This window comes from Gorilla gorilla, chromosome 8 (genome assembly GCF_029281585.2).
Source record: "Gorilla gorilla gorilla isolate KB3781 chromosome 8, NHGRI_mGorGor1-v2.1_pri, whole genome shotgun sequence".
Lineage (NCBI taxonomy): Eukaryota > Metazoa > Chordata > Mammalia > Primates > Hominidae > Gorilla > Gorilla gorilla.
The window spans coordinates 16,245,732-16,263,441 of record NC_073232.2 but is presented as its reverse complement, the minus strand read 5'-3'; the positions used below and the strand labels follow the sequence as shown (position 1 = coordinate 16,263,441).

Below are 17,710 nucleotides of genomic sequence, written 5' to 3'. Positions count from 1 at the left end.
ATTTTGGGGAGAAACATTTAGTCCATAACACTTTCTCTGACGTTTACTATCTTTTAACAACATAGATTCATCTTTCTTCACTGGGTAGGACCTGGAGGAGCAGAAGGACATAGAAGTTTTTTGGAGGGAGGTGGATAAAAGAAGGGTTGTTTCTCTAGGTCTTTGTTTATTGATGATTATGTTATGCATTACTGCTTCCTGTGGCACTTATTAGGAAATGCCCCATCAAACCCTTGCACAAAAAGAGATTGCCTCGTTTTTCTTGTAGGCTTCTAGTTTCAGAGGAATCGGGACGTGTTTTAATTGCTCACGACCTTCCCAGAAACAGAAACTGGCATGATTTACTTTATTCAGTTACCTGCAACACGATCATTTTAAGAAAATGGTCGATGTTCTTTGAATGGTACTATTTATTGTCCATTAACTTGCTAGTATAACCAGCATGCCTCCATCTCACGGAATGAACATGGGGACTGTTGTTCTCTGCCGGTTGTGTCAGGCTGTCAAAACTGCAGTTGATTTTCACCTTTTCATGAAAGAAGTCTGCCTTGCTGTGGGCTGGGTTCATTCCAGGATTTAACACCATTGGAAAGAAAACAGAGAATCTTCAGGTTGTAGGACAGAGGCAGGACCCACCTGGTACCTGGGCTTCTTGTTACCTTTGTCTCTGGTGTGGAGGAGGAGAGATGGCATCCAGTGGACAGAGGAGTTCATTTTTCAGGGATGACTTGGTTGGTCCGCCTTCTTGGGCCAGCGTGTAGGCAACCCCACTGGGGCCAGAGCATCCTCTCTGTGAGTTCTCATAGCTTGGATCTAACCCTGGTCATGTTGGATTTCCATTCCTCCTGGCCTTAAGTTTTTTTTTTTCTTGTTTGTTTGGTTTTTTTTTTTTTTTTTTTTTTTTTTTGGAGACGAAGTGCAGTGCAGTGGCACAATCTCAGCTCACAGCAACCTCCACCTCCAGGGTTCAAGCGATTCTCCTGCCTCAGCCTCCCGAGTAGCTGGTATTACAGACGCCTGCCACCACACCCAGCTAATTTTTGTTTTTGTTTTGTTTTGTTTTTTTTAAATTTTATTAGAAGTGAGGTTTCACCATGTTGGCCTGGCTGGTCTTGAACTCCTGACCTCAAGTGATCCACCCACCTCAGCCTCCCAGTGAAGGTGTTTTTTGACCATTCTTGTACCTTCTCCTCTGTCTCAGGGCATCCCTCCCACATTCAGAGACCACCATCAAGGGTCAAGGGTATAACTAGTCCTGATTCCCAAGCAAGGGGCCAAAGGTGTCAGCCAAGTAAATCATGCTTTTCCTTTCTGCACCTGTTGGGTCTTCAAATTCTTTCTTTGGTGCAGGCTTTGGAAATCCCCATTGTTTTCTGTGAGCTGGTCCTTTTCCTACCATGCCCAGGTTGAACTCTCCATCTGCCTGCCCAGCTTGCTGGAAAGGGGCATGTGTTTATGGTCCCTGTCCCATCAGGAGCTCCAGCCTGTTGGCAATTTCTCTCCTGATCCTGCATTGGCGTCCTCAGGGCTTTGCTCCCCGGGGTCCCCTGAGTGGCCTTCTGTCTCTCTGTGGTTTGGATGCAGTGCCCACGAGCTTGCCTGAGTGCACAGGTATCCCTCTCGCTCTCATGGAGCAGCTTGCAGGGGGCTCTGTGAACTGGTCCCTGTGCCTACTTTTGGGGACCCTGTGATAAGCAGTGTCTTCCTGAGTGCCCCCTTCTCACTGTGGACATCAGAGGCCCCATTCTTTCAGTCTCCACAGAAGTGTGTGTTGGGCCCCATTGAGTGTTCCCAATTACGTTAGCTACTACTAAGAAGAATTTAGAAAGGCCAAACTAGAAGAAAAAAGTTCAGCAGACAGGAAACACTAGAAAGGATTATAGACAATGCACACACGCAGAGGATGTGTGGTTGTGAATTACCTTTTGTGTGTCTTTGTGTAAGTAACAATGACTTTGGGCAGTGCACCGATGGCTTGGCTAGTTCTGGCAGGATCTGATACTTACTGTAATTATGACTGAATAAACTGCGGAAACAGGGGCTTAAAGCTCAAGGTGAGTTCAAAAGCTATGAGGATCAAAATAGATGGCTTCATGCTAAAAAGCAGACATGCAAGAAATTAAAAATATAGTCCCAAAGGTTTAATGTTGCTTTTTAACTGTGCTTAATTTCATATTCATATCCTAAGCGTCTGTCTGAAGTAGCCTGGGTTGATATATTGAAGGCATAAACATATCTACTTCCAGTGAGGGCTTCTGCAAATCCTATTTTGATAAGGTCTTAAATCTGTTGAGATCAGGCCATAAAATTCTCCTGCAGTTTCAGCAATAGGTAAAAACAGTGCTCAACGTTTTTTTTTTTCCTTTTAATTTTGCATTCAGACTGTGTAACCTCCATCTGTAAATCTTGCCCCTCCTCCCACCGCCTGGGGAAAAATATGGGCAACATGTGGTGTGTTAAGCAACATTTCAAGTGTAAATATTAAACTTGGTTGGTAAATTTTAATTTACCTTTTAATAATTTTCTGACTTACAGGGACTATTTTTAGCAGATGAGAGCTTAGAGATTTGGTGAAAATATGTTGTCATAACTGCAAATGCCAGACTAGAGTCGTTTGTAGTTTAGAAATGTATCAGATAATAAGTTCCTCATCAGTGGGCATTGCTTTCCTAGGTGATATGTGGAATTTTGGCCCATGGATGACTGAAGGTTTTTGCTAATGTGATTAATACCATTAAATTACTTACAGAATGCCAACTAAATGCATAGAAATGTTCCATGAAGAAGAGCTCTATTAAGTTTATTCTTCATTTCTGACAGCAGAATCCCAAGTTGCTATTTAATTTCAGAAAGTCCTTTCAGCAGGTGGCTGCTCATGGCGGGTATGGGGTGTGAACACTCACGGTCACTGACCGTGCTGAGGTATCAGGAAAGCCTGGGAATTAGCATGCAGGAAAGAGCCACCCGGCAGAACGTGTTAGTCCTTCAACTCTTCTGTGATTTGCTGTTGATACAGAAATCTATCCTTTGAAGATGGCCTCTGAATGGAAATGTACTCTGGAAAAATCCCTTATTGATGCTGCCAAATTTCCTCTTCCAATGGAAGTGTTTAAGGTAAGATGTTGATTCTTAGCAATGTATCTACCCTTTTTGAGAATAAAACCGTCTACAAAGTTTTCCGGCCGGGCGCAGTGGCTCATGCCTGTAATCCCAGCACTTTGAGAGGCCGAGGTGGGCGGATCATGACATCAGGAGATCGAGACCATCCTGGCTAACATGGTGAAACCCTATTTCTACTAAAAATACAAAAATTAGCCAGGCTTGTGGTGTGTGCCTGTAATCCCAGCTACTTGGGAGTGTGAGGTAGGAGAATTGCTTGAACTGGGGAGGCAGAGGTTACAGTGAGCTGAGATCGCACCATTGCACTCCAGCCTGGCAACAGAGTGAGACTGAATCTCCAAAAAAAAAAAAGTTTTCCATACCAAATCCTTTTCCACTTGAAAAAGGCACCTTCTTAACCAGTTTTCATTTTAAGTGCTTAAGGTTTTATCTGTTTCATGTTGCTTTTTAAAAAAAAATCTTCATAATGACCCATATTACAAGATGCTGATTAAAATTGTTTAGGTTTACTGACTTTCTTTGTAGCATATTGTTATGGAAATATTTTCACCCCCTCACTTCCTACTACAGAAACAAAAGGAAATATAGCAAGTCTAATTTTGACGTTTAGTAAAAATGACAGAAAATGACTCATCTTGTGGTGGTTCAATTTTCTTGATGTCCCGAGGTTCTGCTAAGTACCAGGCCTTCCACCAGGTGCTCACGTGAAAATGAAGGGCTAGTGAAATGCATCTCCACCAAAACGGCTACCAAGTTCTTTACACTGCAGAAATTATGCTTCACACTTACGTGAAATAGAATATTAGGTTCTGGACAAAGATGGTCCATTCAGGTTCATCCAAGGAAATCATAAAACAAGCCTGCGGAGTGTGGGCGGCGACCCAACACCATTGGCGTCCTTGGACAGTTCTCAATGTGGTTGTGATGGGCAGACATCCAGTTGCTTCCTAGCCCTGGGGTGGCACGTGTCTGCAGAGTCATACAAGTTTCATATAGAGGATGTACTTAATGTGGTACAGCAGAGTTTAAGGATTTAGTAGGGGACGTGGGCTTCCTGGATTTTACTGACACGTAAGTCCTCACTCAGCCTTTTAAGCAGTTGCGGCAAATCATGGACCCTTTCATTCGGTACTTCCCCTGTTTGTAAAATTGGACTATTAAGATCTCCTCCTTAACTTGGCCATGTGATTATGTTCTGATGTTTAACTGAATGATGATTTTTACAGTGTTTGGGGGCACCTGTACTGGAGGAACAGTGTAAATATAATACACTGTTAGCATGATATTGACCGACAGTGAAGCCGACAGTTGTGGTGGGCATTGTTGTTATTTTTTGCCTCACTGACCAAATCTTTCTCTCTCCTCCTCTTTGTCTTCCTCTTCCTCTCCTTCCCTCTTCTCTCCCTTTTCTTCTTCCTTCCTTTAATACTGTCCTGCCCTTACAAAAACGATCAAGAGAAACAGCCTTTAATGTTGGACCTCTCAGCTCTGCCACCCCCACCAGAGCCAGCTTGCCCTCGTCGCCCCTGCCCCTTTCTCTTCACCGTGGCCTCAGTCATCTTTGAATGTGAATCAAATCCAATCACATCCTTCACCCTTGCAAAAATAAATTTTATTTTGACGTACCCTATACACACATGTGAGGAGTTGAAGGAGTGAGCCAATGGGAAAATACAGATGCCCACCCTCCGGTCTAAGCCTCGGAGCTGCCAGGCCAGTGAAGCCCCCGCCGCAGCCCCAGGTCTGCCTCCCTGCGGGACCAGGGCACCCGGGGCCTCACAGCTGTGCGGGTCCTGCCTGTGCCTCTCTTTGTGGCGTTCCAGCCTGTGTATGCTTCCCTAAGTGGGATGCTGAGTCCTGTTGACAGGACGGGAAGTGGGCACCGTCCTCATTGTTCAGAGAGGGCCCTTTCCCTACTCTGAAGAGGGAAGAAAGCTGGATGTGGTCTGGACACCAAACTGGCTTTGCTTTTCCTCAGAGTGGATGAGGATTCAGTAGGTGAAGTCGTGAGCTAATTTTTTTTTTTTTTTTTTTTGGAGAAACGGTGTCACTCTGTAACCCAGGCTGGAGTGCAGTGGGGTGATCATAGCTCGCTGTAGTGTCAAACTCCCAGGCTCAAGCCATCCTCCTGTCTCAGCCTCCCACGTAGCTAGAACCACAGGCATGCACCAGCACACCTAGCTAATGTATTAGTTTGTTCTCACGCTGTTAGGGAAGACATACCTGAGACTGGGTGATTTATAAAGGAAAGAGGTTTAATTGACTCACAGTTCAGCAAAGCTGGGGAGGCCTCAGGAAACTTACAATCATGGCAAAAGGGGAAGCAAACATGTCCTTTTTCACATGGCAGCAGGAAGGAGAATAAGAGCTGGATGAAGGGGGAAGGCCCTTATCATCAGCTCTCATGAGAGCTTACTCACTATCAGGAGAACAGCATGGGGGAAACCGCCTGCATGATTCAATTACGTCCCCACAACATGTGGGGATTATGGGAGCTATAATTCAAAATGAGATTTGGGTGGGGACACAGCCAAACCATATCAGCTAATTTTTAGATTTTTTGTTTTTTTGTACAGATGGGGTCTCACTGTGTTGCCCAGGCTGATCTCAAATCCTAGGCTCAAGTGATCCTCCTGCCTTGGCTTCCTAAAGTGCAGGGATAACAGGTGTGAGCGACTGCACCTGGTCTGTGAGCTAATCTTAAGAAGACGAGGGGTTACCACACTTGCTTCTGCTGAAGCTGCAGCATGAACTCTCAGTACTGGAGGTCACATCCCTTAGAAATGTGGGCAGGGGCTGCATAGTATTCCATGGTGTATATGTGCCACATTTTCTTAATCCAGTCTATCATTGATGAACATTTGGGTTGGTTCCAAGTCTTTGCTATTGTGAATAGTGCTGCAATAAACATACGTGTGCATGTGTCTTCATAGCAGCATGATTTATAATCCTTTGGGTATATATCCAGTAATGGGATTGCTGGGTCAAATGGTATTTCTAGTTCTAGATCCTTGAGGAATCGCCACACTGTCTTTCACAATGGTTGAACTAGTTTACAGTCCCACCAACAGTGTAAAAGTGTTCCTATCTCTCCACATCCTCTCCAGCACATTGGGACATGGATGAAGCTGGAAACCATCATTCTGAGCAGAGTATTGCAAGGACAGAAAACCAAACACCGCATGTTCTCACTCATAGGTGGGAATTGAACAATGAGAACACTTGGACACAGGGTTGGGAACATCACACACCGGGGTCCGTCGTGGGGTGTGGGGAGGGATAGCATTAGGAGATACACCTAATGTAATTGGTGAGTTAATGGGTGCAGTACACCAACATGGCACATGTATACATATATAACAAACCTGCACGTTGTGCACATGTACCCTAGAACTTAAAGTATAATAAAAAAAATACATTAAAAAAATGTGGACGGGGGTTGGTTGGTTCTTGTTTTCTGATTTTACAACTTAGCTCTCAGGAGCAGGCTGAAGTTCAGTGTTTCTTTGCAGTGGAATGAATGTTCTCATCTTGTCTAGGCAGCTGGACCAGGAGTAGGACTCAACTCAGGAATCTTTTTAGTGTAGTCAAAATAAGCTGAATATTGTTAACCGTCTTGGTCTGGCTGACTTTGGCATTGTGTCCATAGGTTGCAAAGATGATAAAATGCTGTCTACATTTCCTTCTCACTAAAAGTGGCTAAAAATGTCTGTCTTATCCGTATACTTTATTGATAGTTTGTGTGGGTATAGAATTTTAGGTGAGCTATCATTTGTCTCAAGAATCAGAGGTTTTGGGTGGGGCGTTGGTGGCTCACGCCTGTAATCGCAGCACTTTGGGAGGCCGAGACGGGCAGATCATTTGAGGTCAGGAGTTCTAGACCAGCCTGGCCAACATGATAAAACCCTGTCTCTACTAAAAATACAAAAAAATTAGCCGGGCATGGTGGCATGCATCTGTAATCCCAGCTACTCAGGAGGGTGAGGCAGGAGAATTCCTTGAACCCGGGAGGCAGAGGTTGCAGTGAGCTGAGATTGCACCACTGCACTCCAGTCTGGGCGACAGAGCAAGACTCTGTCTCAAAAAAATGAAAGAGGGTGGGGGGGGGATTAGAATGTGGTGGTCAGCCCCTGGAGTGTGGCTTGTGGGCTGCTTCTTGTCCTGTAGTATTTCCTCTTTGGCTGGTTTTCCAGGGAGAGCTTTTCAGTCTCCCAGTGTCCCACCTGGGGCTCCAGGTTTGACTGCCAGCGTTCCAGGAGCCATGTGGAGAGAAGAGGACTGGGTGCTGGCCTGCAGTGTTGGTTCCTGCCCCAGCCTGTTCAGAGAAGGCTGAGAGAGGGATCAGGGAGGCTGTGGGGGGCGTCTAACTGCCTCTGCTTCCCAGTCACCTCCTCATGCTTATATCTTAAGCTCCTATCGATCCCCTGGTTTCGGACATATCTGGTGGTCCACGTTTCTGAGCCTTTCAAGGCTTCTGCGGGAGTCACTGTGTTGGTGCTCAGCTTTTCTGCTGAAGGCCTGGGATTTGGCTTTGCTGAATGTGTTAAATTATTCACTTCTTCTTCATCAGCTTATTTGCTTCCTTACCTTTGTGTGCTGAGTGGGTTTGTGTCTTTTTTAAGAAAAGTCTCTGGACTGTAGTTTTGGTTAGAGTTTAGGAGGAGGTGAAATGAATGTGGGTTTTCAGCCTGCTGTTTTAACCTGGCACTGCTGTTGAAAAGAATCTTGTTGTTTGGACTCTAGGGTACGATCAAGCTGCCACATCCTTCCTGGACATGCTGAGCCTGGGGAGATTTTTCACTCGCTCCCCTGTGCAGTGTCTCCTTCCGTGCCCCTCCTTGCTGTACCAGGAGGTGCACTTGTTATGTTTCTGTAACGCCCTTTGTACCTTGATATGGTTTGGCTCTGTGTCCCCACCCAAATCTCATCTTGTAGCTCCCAGAATTCCCACATGTTGTGGGAGGGACCCGGTGGAAGATAACTGAATCATGGGGGTGGGTCTTTCCCGTGCTGTTCTCGTGATAGTGAATAAGTCTCACGAGAGCTGATGGTTTTAAAAATGGGAGTTTCCCTGCAGAAGCTCTCTTCTCTTGTCTGCTGCCATGTGAGACGTGCCTTTCATTTTCCACCATGATTGTGAGACCTCCCCAGCCATGTGGAGCTATAAGTCTAATAAGCCTCTTTCTTTTGTAAATTGCCCAGTCTCGGGTACATCTTTATCAGTGAAAATGGACTAATGCATACCTATTTTGTTCTGTTAAAGTCCTACTCATCTTTCATTTTCAAATATAGATTCCCCAAAGGAATCCTTCCCTGGACCCCTGGCCCTGGCCCAGATGAACTTGAGCCTCTGTTGGTGTCCTTCAGCAGCTTATTCTGTCACAGTTATGCTTAATCATTTGTGCAGCTCCTTGTATAATACCAGCCTCTTTTTGCCTAACTTTGAAGCTCCAGGAAGGCAAGGACTGTGTCTTTCCTGTCCATTCTTAGAAACATACTTTCTTGACCATAGTAGCACTCATTAAATACCTGTCCAATAAATGCGTGAATTCATGGACATATGTCTTCAACTCCTTGAATTTAATTTTTTTTTTTTTTTGGAGGCAATCTTGCCCTGTCACCCAGGCTGGAGTGCAGTGGCATGATCTCAGCTTGGCCGCCTGCAACCTCTGCCTCCTGGGTTCAAGAGATTCTCCTGCCTCAGCCTCTCAAGTAGCTGGGATTACAGGCATGCACCACCAGGCCCAGCTAATGTTTTTTGTATTTTTAGTAGAGATGGGGTTTCACCATGTTCGCCAGGCTGGTCTTGAACTCCTGAACTCAAGCAATCCACCCACCTCGGCCTCCCAAAGTGCTGGATTTATAGGCGTGAGCCACCATGCCTGGCCCGAATTTAAAATTTTTGAGTTCATATATAGATTAAATGGACATGCACACTTATTTAGAGGTATGAATACTAAGACTCAAAAGGTATACACATTAATCATTCTAATATATTTGTAATTAAAAATTAACTAATTCATTAAACATTTATTGTCTTTGCACAAAGCTATTATGTGTTGTTGACCTGATTCCAGAGTTTAATAGTTTGTTCATATTTTCCAAAATACAATTACCTTACCTTCTTCCCTCACTTTAATGTCTTCCCATGAGAATTCAGACTATTATTTTGGTAGGGTATGTGAGCATTATCATCTTATTCAGTATTTTGTGCATAATTAAGGAGTGCTTTAAGAGCAGATACTGAATATTACTTTTGGGCCTCTCATGAGGCAGGGTGTGGGGTTAGGCACTTTGTAAATACACATTAGTTGCATTGAATATTATGTGTTCTTAAAGCTGGTGAGATACTTTCATTAATGTTTTCTCTTATTTCAGTTCAATGGAAGAGACACAGGAGGTTTCTTAACTATATTTTGTAATGAGTGAGAATCTACACGTTTAATTTGGAGGGTGTAAGAACACCATTTTCTTAGTTTGCAAAGGCTACTGTCACAAATTCCCATGGACTGGATGACTTAAAATGACAGAAATTTGTTCTCTCATGCTTCTGGAGACTAGTGTGTGAAATCAGGGTGTTGGCAGGACCACACTCCCCTGAAGACTCTGGGTGGAAGCAGAGGGCGGCCCTGGCTTCTGGGGTCGCCTGTGTCCTGGGCTTTGCTTGGTCTGTGGCCATCTCCCTCGGTTCCCTGCCTCCATGTTCACATGGCCTTCTCCACATCTGTTCAAATTTCTCTCTGCTTACAAGACAACCGTCATTTGACTGGCCCTGTGTGAATCCTATCCAACTTTGTCTTAACTCGATTGCAGTTACAAAGACCCTATTTTCAAATAAGGTTGCATGATAGCTTCTGGGTAAGTATGAATTTGCAGGGAGACACTCTTCAACCCAATCTGATCGCATTTCATGTATGTACAGAAATCTTAGAAATAACACAGTGGCACTCTCTACTGACTTCCTCTGCTTACACGAAGGTAATGTTCAGAGAAATGGTATGGATGCATGGGATGAGGATCCAACTGTCTTAGCAGTTGCTTCATTTATTAAAAAAAAAAAAAAGAAAACAAGAGAAATCTTCTCTCAAGTTTTTAGAAGTTCTAGCAAGTAGTATTCTTTTTGCAGGATCCAAAAAGAGACACACACACACACACACACACACACACACACACTTGCTTTTTTTCTCTGTTATCACTGTTGATCATCACTGTTTCTCAGCAGGCAGACTTCTTTCTAGTTTCTTTCATTACGGTAAAAGGAATATGTGTTTGAATTCAGCAGTGAGTCATCTGAGATGCGTGTTGTTATGGAAAATTGCCGTAGCGTTCAGCTGTTACAAGACAGAAGTCAAAGCTAAGCACATTTAATGGCCGGAGATGAGCAGTATTTCCAAGAAGTTCTTTTTATTATTTTTACACTTTAGATGAAATGGGTATTTGGATGGGATGAGTCCCATTATGCTGCGGTTGCTCACGTGGGGGGATGTGTTCACATGTCTGTGTGGTTGTCGGTGTCTGTGCATGCAATGTGATTGAGCTCCTGGGTAGGTGTTCCTTTCTGTCTTGAATACAAACTGGAACAGTGTGAGAACAAGCTCATGATTATTATTTCTACTGTTATTTATCTTTGATTTAAGAGATCACTGTGAATAGCTTTGGATGCCATACTTTACTGGGAATTCTGACTTACCTTATTTGGAAAATACAGATCATTTCCAAGATGTACACTCAGTTGAAGGATAAATAGTTGATGAAATAGGTTTAAAAAAACCCAAAGGACATTAAAAGCCTCATTTTATTGAAAAATAAATAATGACTTTTTTTTTCTTGAAGACCAACCCTGTTATTTAGAGGCCTAAAAGATTTGCCAAAACTATCCATATACTATCCATGTCTATAACAAGTCTGTAGAGGTGACTGCACTGTATATCACCGTGGCTCTCAGTGGATTTTAATTTAGAGCAGATGTCTTTGCATCACACAGCTGGGTGAGTCTCAGCTTTTGGAACAAAAAGAAACCTTCCTTTTAAAAATCAACTTAAGATATATTTAGAAAGTAGATAAAGGCCAGGTGCGGTGGCTTATGCCTGTAATCGCAGCAGTTTGGGAGGCCGAGGTGGGTGAATCACCTGAGGTCAGGAGTTTGAGACCAGCCTGGCCAACATGGCGAAACCCTTTCTCTATTAAAAATACAAAAATTAGCTGGGCGTGGTGGTGGGCACCTGTAATCCCAGCTACTCGGGAGGCTGAGGCAGAAGAATCACTTGAACCCGAGAGGTGGGGATTGCAGTGAGCCGAGATCGTGCCACTGCACTCCAGCCTGGGCGACAGAGCGAGACTCTGTCTCAAAAAAAAAAAAAAAAAAAAAAGAAAAAAATTAGATAAAACCTTTCTTTGACATAGTCACTTTGACCAATTTTGCAGCCTCTGGAAACCATCATTTGATTAACTTATGACATATCCCAATGTCCACTCAAGCAAAACGCCCCAGTTTCCATAAAAGCTTTTTATTTTTGTCTTTTGCGAAGGACTACTAGGATGGGTTTCCGTCAGTTTGTTTCTGTCATCAAACAATGAAGTTTATTACAGGACAGACTCAGTCTTTTGGTCAATAATGTCTTTGTTGCCTCAGTTTTCCAGTTCACTGAGTGTATACTAAGAGACCACTAAAGGATTTTTGGGGGTTTGGTAAGTTTTAAAACTAGGGCTAGAGGAGACTAGAAAATAAAAGCCTATCAGTAATTGTAACATGTCACGTGTCTGACATTTACGAGCCTCCATATTACTTTTTCGTTCCCAGCAATTCTTATAAATCGTATTCCATATCTGAGATCCTACGTGTTTGCAAATGTTAAACTGTACAAGTTTCACTGACAACTCATTTGTCCATCAAAAAGATCTATAAATAAGAAACAGCAATTCCCAATTTTCTAGTTAATGGAAATAAAATATTATTTCCTTAGAGGAATACAGAAATGTAGCTGGGAGAAGACAGAAGCTCTCTAGCTTACTTCTAGCTTACTTCGTTCACGACCACCCCTTGCCACAGCAAGGAAGGGACATATCTGAAATGTCACTAACATCTATGATCCTTTTTTTATCCTTTAAAGAAGGGAAATTGTTGGAACTTTTTTGTGTTCTTTAAAAAAATATTGAAAATCTCAGTGTGTTTGAAATTCTAAATGAGCTACTCAGAGATTTGCCTTAGAGCGCAGGGAATTATGCATAAGACAACTGCACTTCCTTGGGAGGCTGAGGCTGGCAGATAACTTGAGGTCAGGAGTTCTAGACCAGCCTGGCCAACATGGTGAAACCACATCTCTACTAAAAATGCAAAAATTAGCCAGAAGTCACTTGAACCTGAGAGGCGGAGGTTGCAGTGAGCTGAGATCTTGCTACTGCACTTCAGCCTGGGCAACAGAGTGAGACTCCATCTCAAACAAACAAACAAACAGAAAGACAACTGCACTTGAGTCCAAAGCCTTGGCATCCTCCTTGTAGCCTCTCTCCGCTTCACACCTCTGTGTTGGGGATCCCCACATCTGCCCCAGGTTTGGTAATTTACTGAAAGGACTCACAGGATTCAGAAGTCGTTACACTCATGGTTATAGGTTATTACAGTGAAAGGATGGAAAGCAGAATCAGCAATGGGGTGAAGTCCAGAAAACCAGACAGAAGCTTCCAGAGCCCCCTCCTGGAGGCGTCACACAGCACCCAGCTGTGACAAGAGGTGCCAGGTACTCTTCTACCAGGGCAGTTCCTTAGACACTCAGTGCTCAGGGTTTTTACTGGGGACTGGTCACATAGGAACCCTCTGCCTGGCACAGACCAGAATTCCCAACTCTTAGAAGGAAACCATGAACCAGATTGTTTGTACACACAGTTTAGACACAGCAAACCACTCTTATATTTAGGAAAAGTTTTAGATTGGTATAAGCTATTTTTTATCAGCCACATTTCCAGATTGCAGCCACAGACCCCCCCCTTGCAGGCGAGCCCCCTCTGTGAGGACCACAGCCTCAGGCCTCCCAGGTGAACCCTTCTCTGCACACTTCCATTCCACCCATCAGGAAATTTTGTTGGCTCTCCCTTCAAACTCTGTCCTGAACTCACTCTTCTGTATGGCCTTTGCCACTGCCCAAGTCCAGGCCACCATCTCTGTCCCATGGACTGTCCCATCAAGCCAGAGCTTGTTTCCTGGCTTCTAGTCATTGTGTCCCCCGACTGCAGCCAGAGGGCTTCTGTTGAAACTGAAGTCAGATGGAGCCCCACTTTTGCTCCTGCCTCCCTGTGGCATGTCATCTCATCAGGGCGGGATGCCTGGGTCCAGGCGCCTGATGCTGGAGGCTTCACGTACCTGCCATGCCCCCTCCAGCTCCCCACTATCCCACTGACACCTGCTTACTCCTGCCTAAGGCCTTTGTATAATGCCTGGTCTGCCTGGAAGGTCACCCCCAGATTCCTGCATGGCCCCTTCCCTCACTTCCTACGGGTGTCTGCTTAAAATTAGAAAACCCTGGACTGGGCGTGGTGGCTCATGCCTGTAATCCCAGCACTTTGGGAGGCCGAGGTGGGTGGATCACCTGAGGTCAGGAGTTCGAGACCAGCCTGGCCAACATGGTGAAACCCCATCTCTACTAAAAATACAAAAATTATCTGGGCATGGTGGCGCTTGCCTATAATCCCAGCTACTAGTTGGCTGAGGCAGGAGAATCGCTTGAACCCGGGAGGCGGAGGTTGCAGTGAGCTGAGATCATGCTATTGCACTCCAGCCTGGGTGACAGAGCAAGACTCTGTCTCAAAAAAAAAAAAAAAAATGGAAAGAAAACCGCACTCTGTGCCACTATCTCCCCTTCTGTGCACTCTCCCTGCTATCCTGGTTCAGCACTGATCTCAGCACTGATTCCCCCGACTATTATATAGCACTTTGCCTTTTATTTTTTAAATTTAATTTAAATATTTTTTTTGCATATGGCCTCCTTCCCCTAGCTAGAATGCAGGCTCCACGAGAGCCAAGTTTGTATTTTCGTGACTGCTTTATCCCCAGTGCCTTCCGCAGTACCCAGGACATCATCAGTTCTCAGTAAATATTCTTGAATGGGGATTCATGGGGAAATAAGTCCAAAAATTAACTTAGAAGGATCAAAACATAGGAGAGGTCATCACTATAACCTAAATTAAGCAAGCCTCCTGTGAGTAGTTCTGAATAATAGAGATGACTAGCCTAAGAGGGGAATGGCTCCATTTATGGGATGGTGAGTTTACAACTAAGGATGGCACTTTTGTAATCAACTAAAAATACCCCAGCTCAGTTCTTTGCTAAGAAGAGGAAAGAGTTGAGAGCACTGAGAAGAGTATTTGGGAGGAATTGAAATTAAGAAGACATCTCAGGGGCCAGGCGCAGTGGCTCATGCCTGTAACCTCAGCACTTTGAGAGGCCAGGAGGGAGGATTGCATGAACTCAGGATTTCTAGACCAGCCTGGGCAACATGGTGAAACCCCATCTCTACACAATATACAAAAATTAGTCGGGCGTGGTGGCATGTGCATGTAATCCCAGCTACGTGGGAGGCTGAAGCAGGAGAATCACTTGAACCCGGGAGGCAGAGGTTGCAGTGAGCTGAGATTGTGCCACTGCACTCCAGTCTGGGAGATAGAGCGAGACTTCATCTCAGAGAAGGAAGGAAGGGAGGGAGGAAGGGAGGGAGGCAGGGGAGGGAGGGAAGGAGGGAGGGAGGGAGGGAGGCAGGCAGGGAGGGAAGGAGGGAGGGAGGGAGATCTCAGCATTAAAAAAGAAATCAAAACATAAAATTAAAATCTCAGCATTAAAAAAACAAAACAAAAACAAATCATGTTCCACGAAATCCTGTTGCTCACAAACCTGAAATGTCAAGGTTTGCTGCTTGTTGAAAGTGATCACGGACTAGGCTTAATGTCTACACATGTTTTATGTAAACTTTTTTTTTTTTTCCTCTTTTTTAAAGTGTCCGTCTTTTCAGATTGTGTGATCCAGGCACTAACCTGCTACTGTATACTGTTTTCTAACTAAACAAACAGAGAATAAAGATATAAGGAACTTGAGGAATAAGCCCAAGAGAGCACTGTGGTCCGGGGATACGGTTGGCATCCAGGGTTTCTGCTTTTTTATAGGCAGCTAATTCTTTTCTGCTGAATTGATCGCTGTTTCATGTGATGCTTCTCAGGAGTGTATGTAGCTGACGGGTGAGGTGCGGCTGGGCAGTGACTCCCTAGTGCTTCCCGCTTATTTCCATTTTATTTGAAGCCAAGGAGAAGTTTGTTTTTGATGTGAGTCATATGCCCAGGACAGTAATTCCAATCCATTCTCCTATCACCTCCCTGACCAGTTCCTAATCAGAATCTGCACCTCATGGGGGTTACAGGGATCCAAGGTCATGATAACTGAGGCTTGTACTTCATCTGGACTCAGAACAGAGCAAATGTGTGCCTGGTCTAAGTACTTCCATAAAATACCCAGTGTCTTGGTGTCCTTCTCTGTCGTCTTTGACATAAGTATCGAGATTATACACACATCACTGATAAGGGATAAAAGGCACCCTGGAAATCCGTAAATAAAGGACTAGCAGTCACGGCAGTGCACTGCATTGAGTCTGGTTTGGTTGGGTCTGAAACTGTACCTGAAATAGTTTCTTTAAGTATCTTGCTTTCTCTATTTCTCGATGTTTAATAAAGGAAGGGACGCGGACATGTAGAGAAGGCTAAAATAAGAAATGCTGTGTGAGGCCATTTTTCCCCACACAAACCAAGAGAGAAAGAAAGGCCTTCCCTGCATGGACACCCTCTCTACTAAGAGTGTTCACGCTGCTTATAGCACTGAAGATTCCACATCCAGTGCTTTTTTTCAGTGTTTTCTTAGCTTTGAATGATGTACCTGTCAGTGTGAGTATAGATTTAACCCTTAAGAGGGAATCTCTCCTACATTTTAGCATCGGAGACCTAGATTAAAGGCTGAGGAGAGAAGATTAAATGTGGCCGAGAGAGAAGCTTTTCTTTCTCATTCCGTCTGGTACAGCCAAAGGGGTAAGGAAGACGCGGGCTTCTCTTACGATAGATTGTGAGGCTGCAGTTTCTATGGTGACTGGTTTCTTTTTCCCTTATTCAGCAGCTAAATGCAGCAACACTCAAACACTTGTAGCTGAGTTTGGCCTTCAGGTGGGACACTTACATTCTCCAGGCATTTGCCTTAAGCCCATATATAGAGACAGAGCTTAATTTTTCCCCCAAGTCATTTAGCAGTTAATGTTTGTGGGATACATGATGGATATCTCCTTCTCATCATGTTATCCCCAAATGGCCTTGAAATAGAGGCTGTTGGCAGGGTACGGTGGCTCACGCCTGTAATCCCAGCACTTTGGGAAACCAAGGCGGGTGGATCACCTGAGGTCAGGAGTTTGAGACCAGCCTGGCTAACATGGTGAAACCCTGTCTCTACTAAAAATACAAAAATTTCCTGGGCATTAGTGGCACGTGCCTGTAGTCCAGCTACTCGGGAGGTTGAGGCAGGAGAATTACTTGAACCCGGGAGGTGAAGTTTGAAGTAAGCTGAGATCGCGCCATTGTACTCAAGCCTGGGCGACGACGGAGAAACTCTGTCTCAAAAAAGAAAAGAAAAGAAAAGAAAAGAAAAGAAATAGAGGCTGTTTTGATGGTAGGTGATTTTGTTAGCAGACTGGTGCATGTCCCTCTGTGATCTCGGTGCCATTGATTGAGCTTGCGAGGTTTCTACCCCATGGCTGGAGCCAGGTCTGTTCTCTCAGGCATCCCCAGCGTCTGGGCCTGAAAGCACGGTTCTGCAGAGCGCGTGCTCCCCTACCTCCTGTTGCCATTCCCATTTCTTTACAGACTTGAAGAGGTTTGTTAAACAGAATCTCTTTGGGTGGAAAACCCCAGAGAAGTCCAGTTCGTTGAATACCCGTCCCTGGCAACATACAGAACTGCGAGGTGGGGTTCATCTGTGGGATCCTTTGCCTGTTCTGGGTACTTGAACTGAAGCACGTGAATTCCATGGCAAGAAAGGACCAGCGGGGCCATCTAGTTTTTATGAGTATTGGAGAAAATCTTATAAGAGACACACTAAAGAGGGTAACATTGGTCAGACAATAAATGTAACTATAAAAATCACAAAATCCAGATCTATATAGAGTTCGCTATCGCAGCTGCTTGATCACTGGGGCCTGAGCTCTGCTGTCTGCAGTCCGTTAGATAGCAACTTGCTTTTAATCCTAAACGTTAAGAATTTAAGAATTTAGTCAACTTTCAGTTCTCTGCTCCGGGAGTTCTCACTCCCAAATGGCTTCTGCTTACCGCGGATAATTCTGGCTCTTGCCAGTTCCTGGGGAACTTGCAGGGAGGGTGAGATCATATTAGCATGAACTTAGCGTAATTGGTGTATGGGATTTGGAGGTGTGCAAAGGGGATACATCTCTTGTTTATAAAACTAGACACATTTCAAAGTGATCATTGTGCCTGATTTTTATTTTTTGGGCGTTTTCTATTCCATTCTCTATTAATGAAAATAATTAAGAAAAGATTATAATTCTTTTATCTACAG

At 44.4% G+C, this 17,710-nt stretch overlaps 1 protein-coding gene across 3 annotated transcripts in view; it reads left to right on the top strand.

Moving 5' to 3' along the window:
* Window positions 1-17,710, top strand: part of SFMBT2 (Scm like with four mbt domains 2) — a 252,747-nt gene that overhangs the window by 131,119 nt on the left and 103,918 nt on the right. For all 3 annotated transcript variants that reach the window (XM_004049039.5, XM_055353186.2, XM_055353187.2), the window contains one exon: window positions 3,017-3,114. In XM_004049039.5, the coding sequence (XP_004049087.3) occupies window positions 3,017-3,114 (98 nt within the window). The remainder of the gene's footprint in view (window positions 1-3,016; window positions 3,115-17,710) is intronic.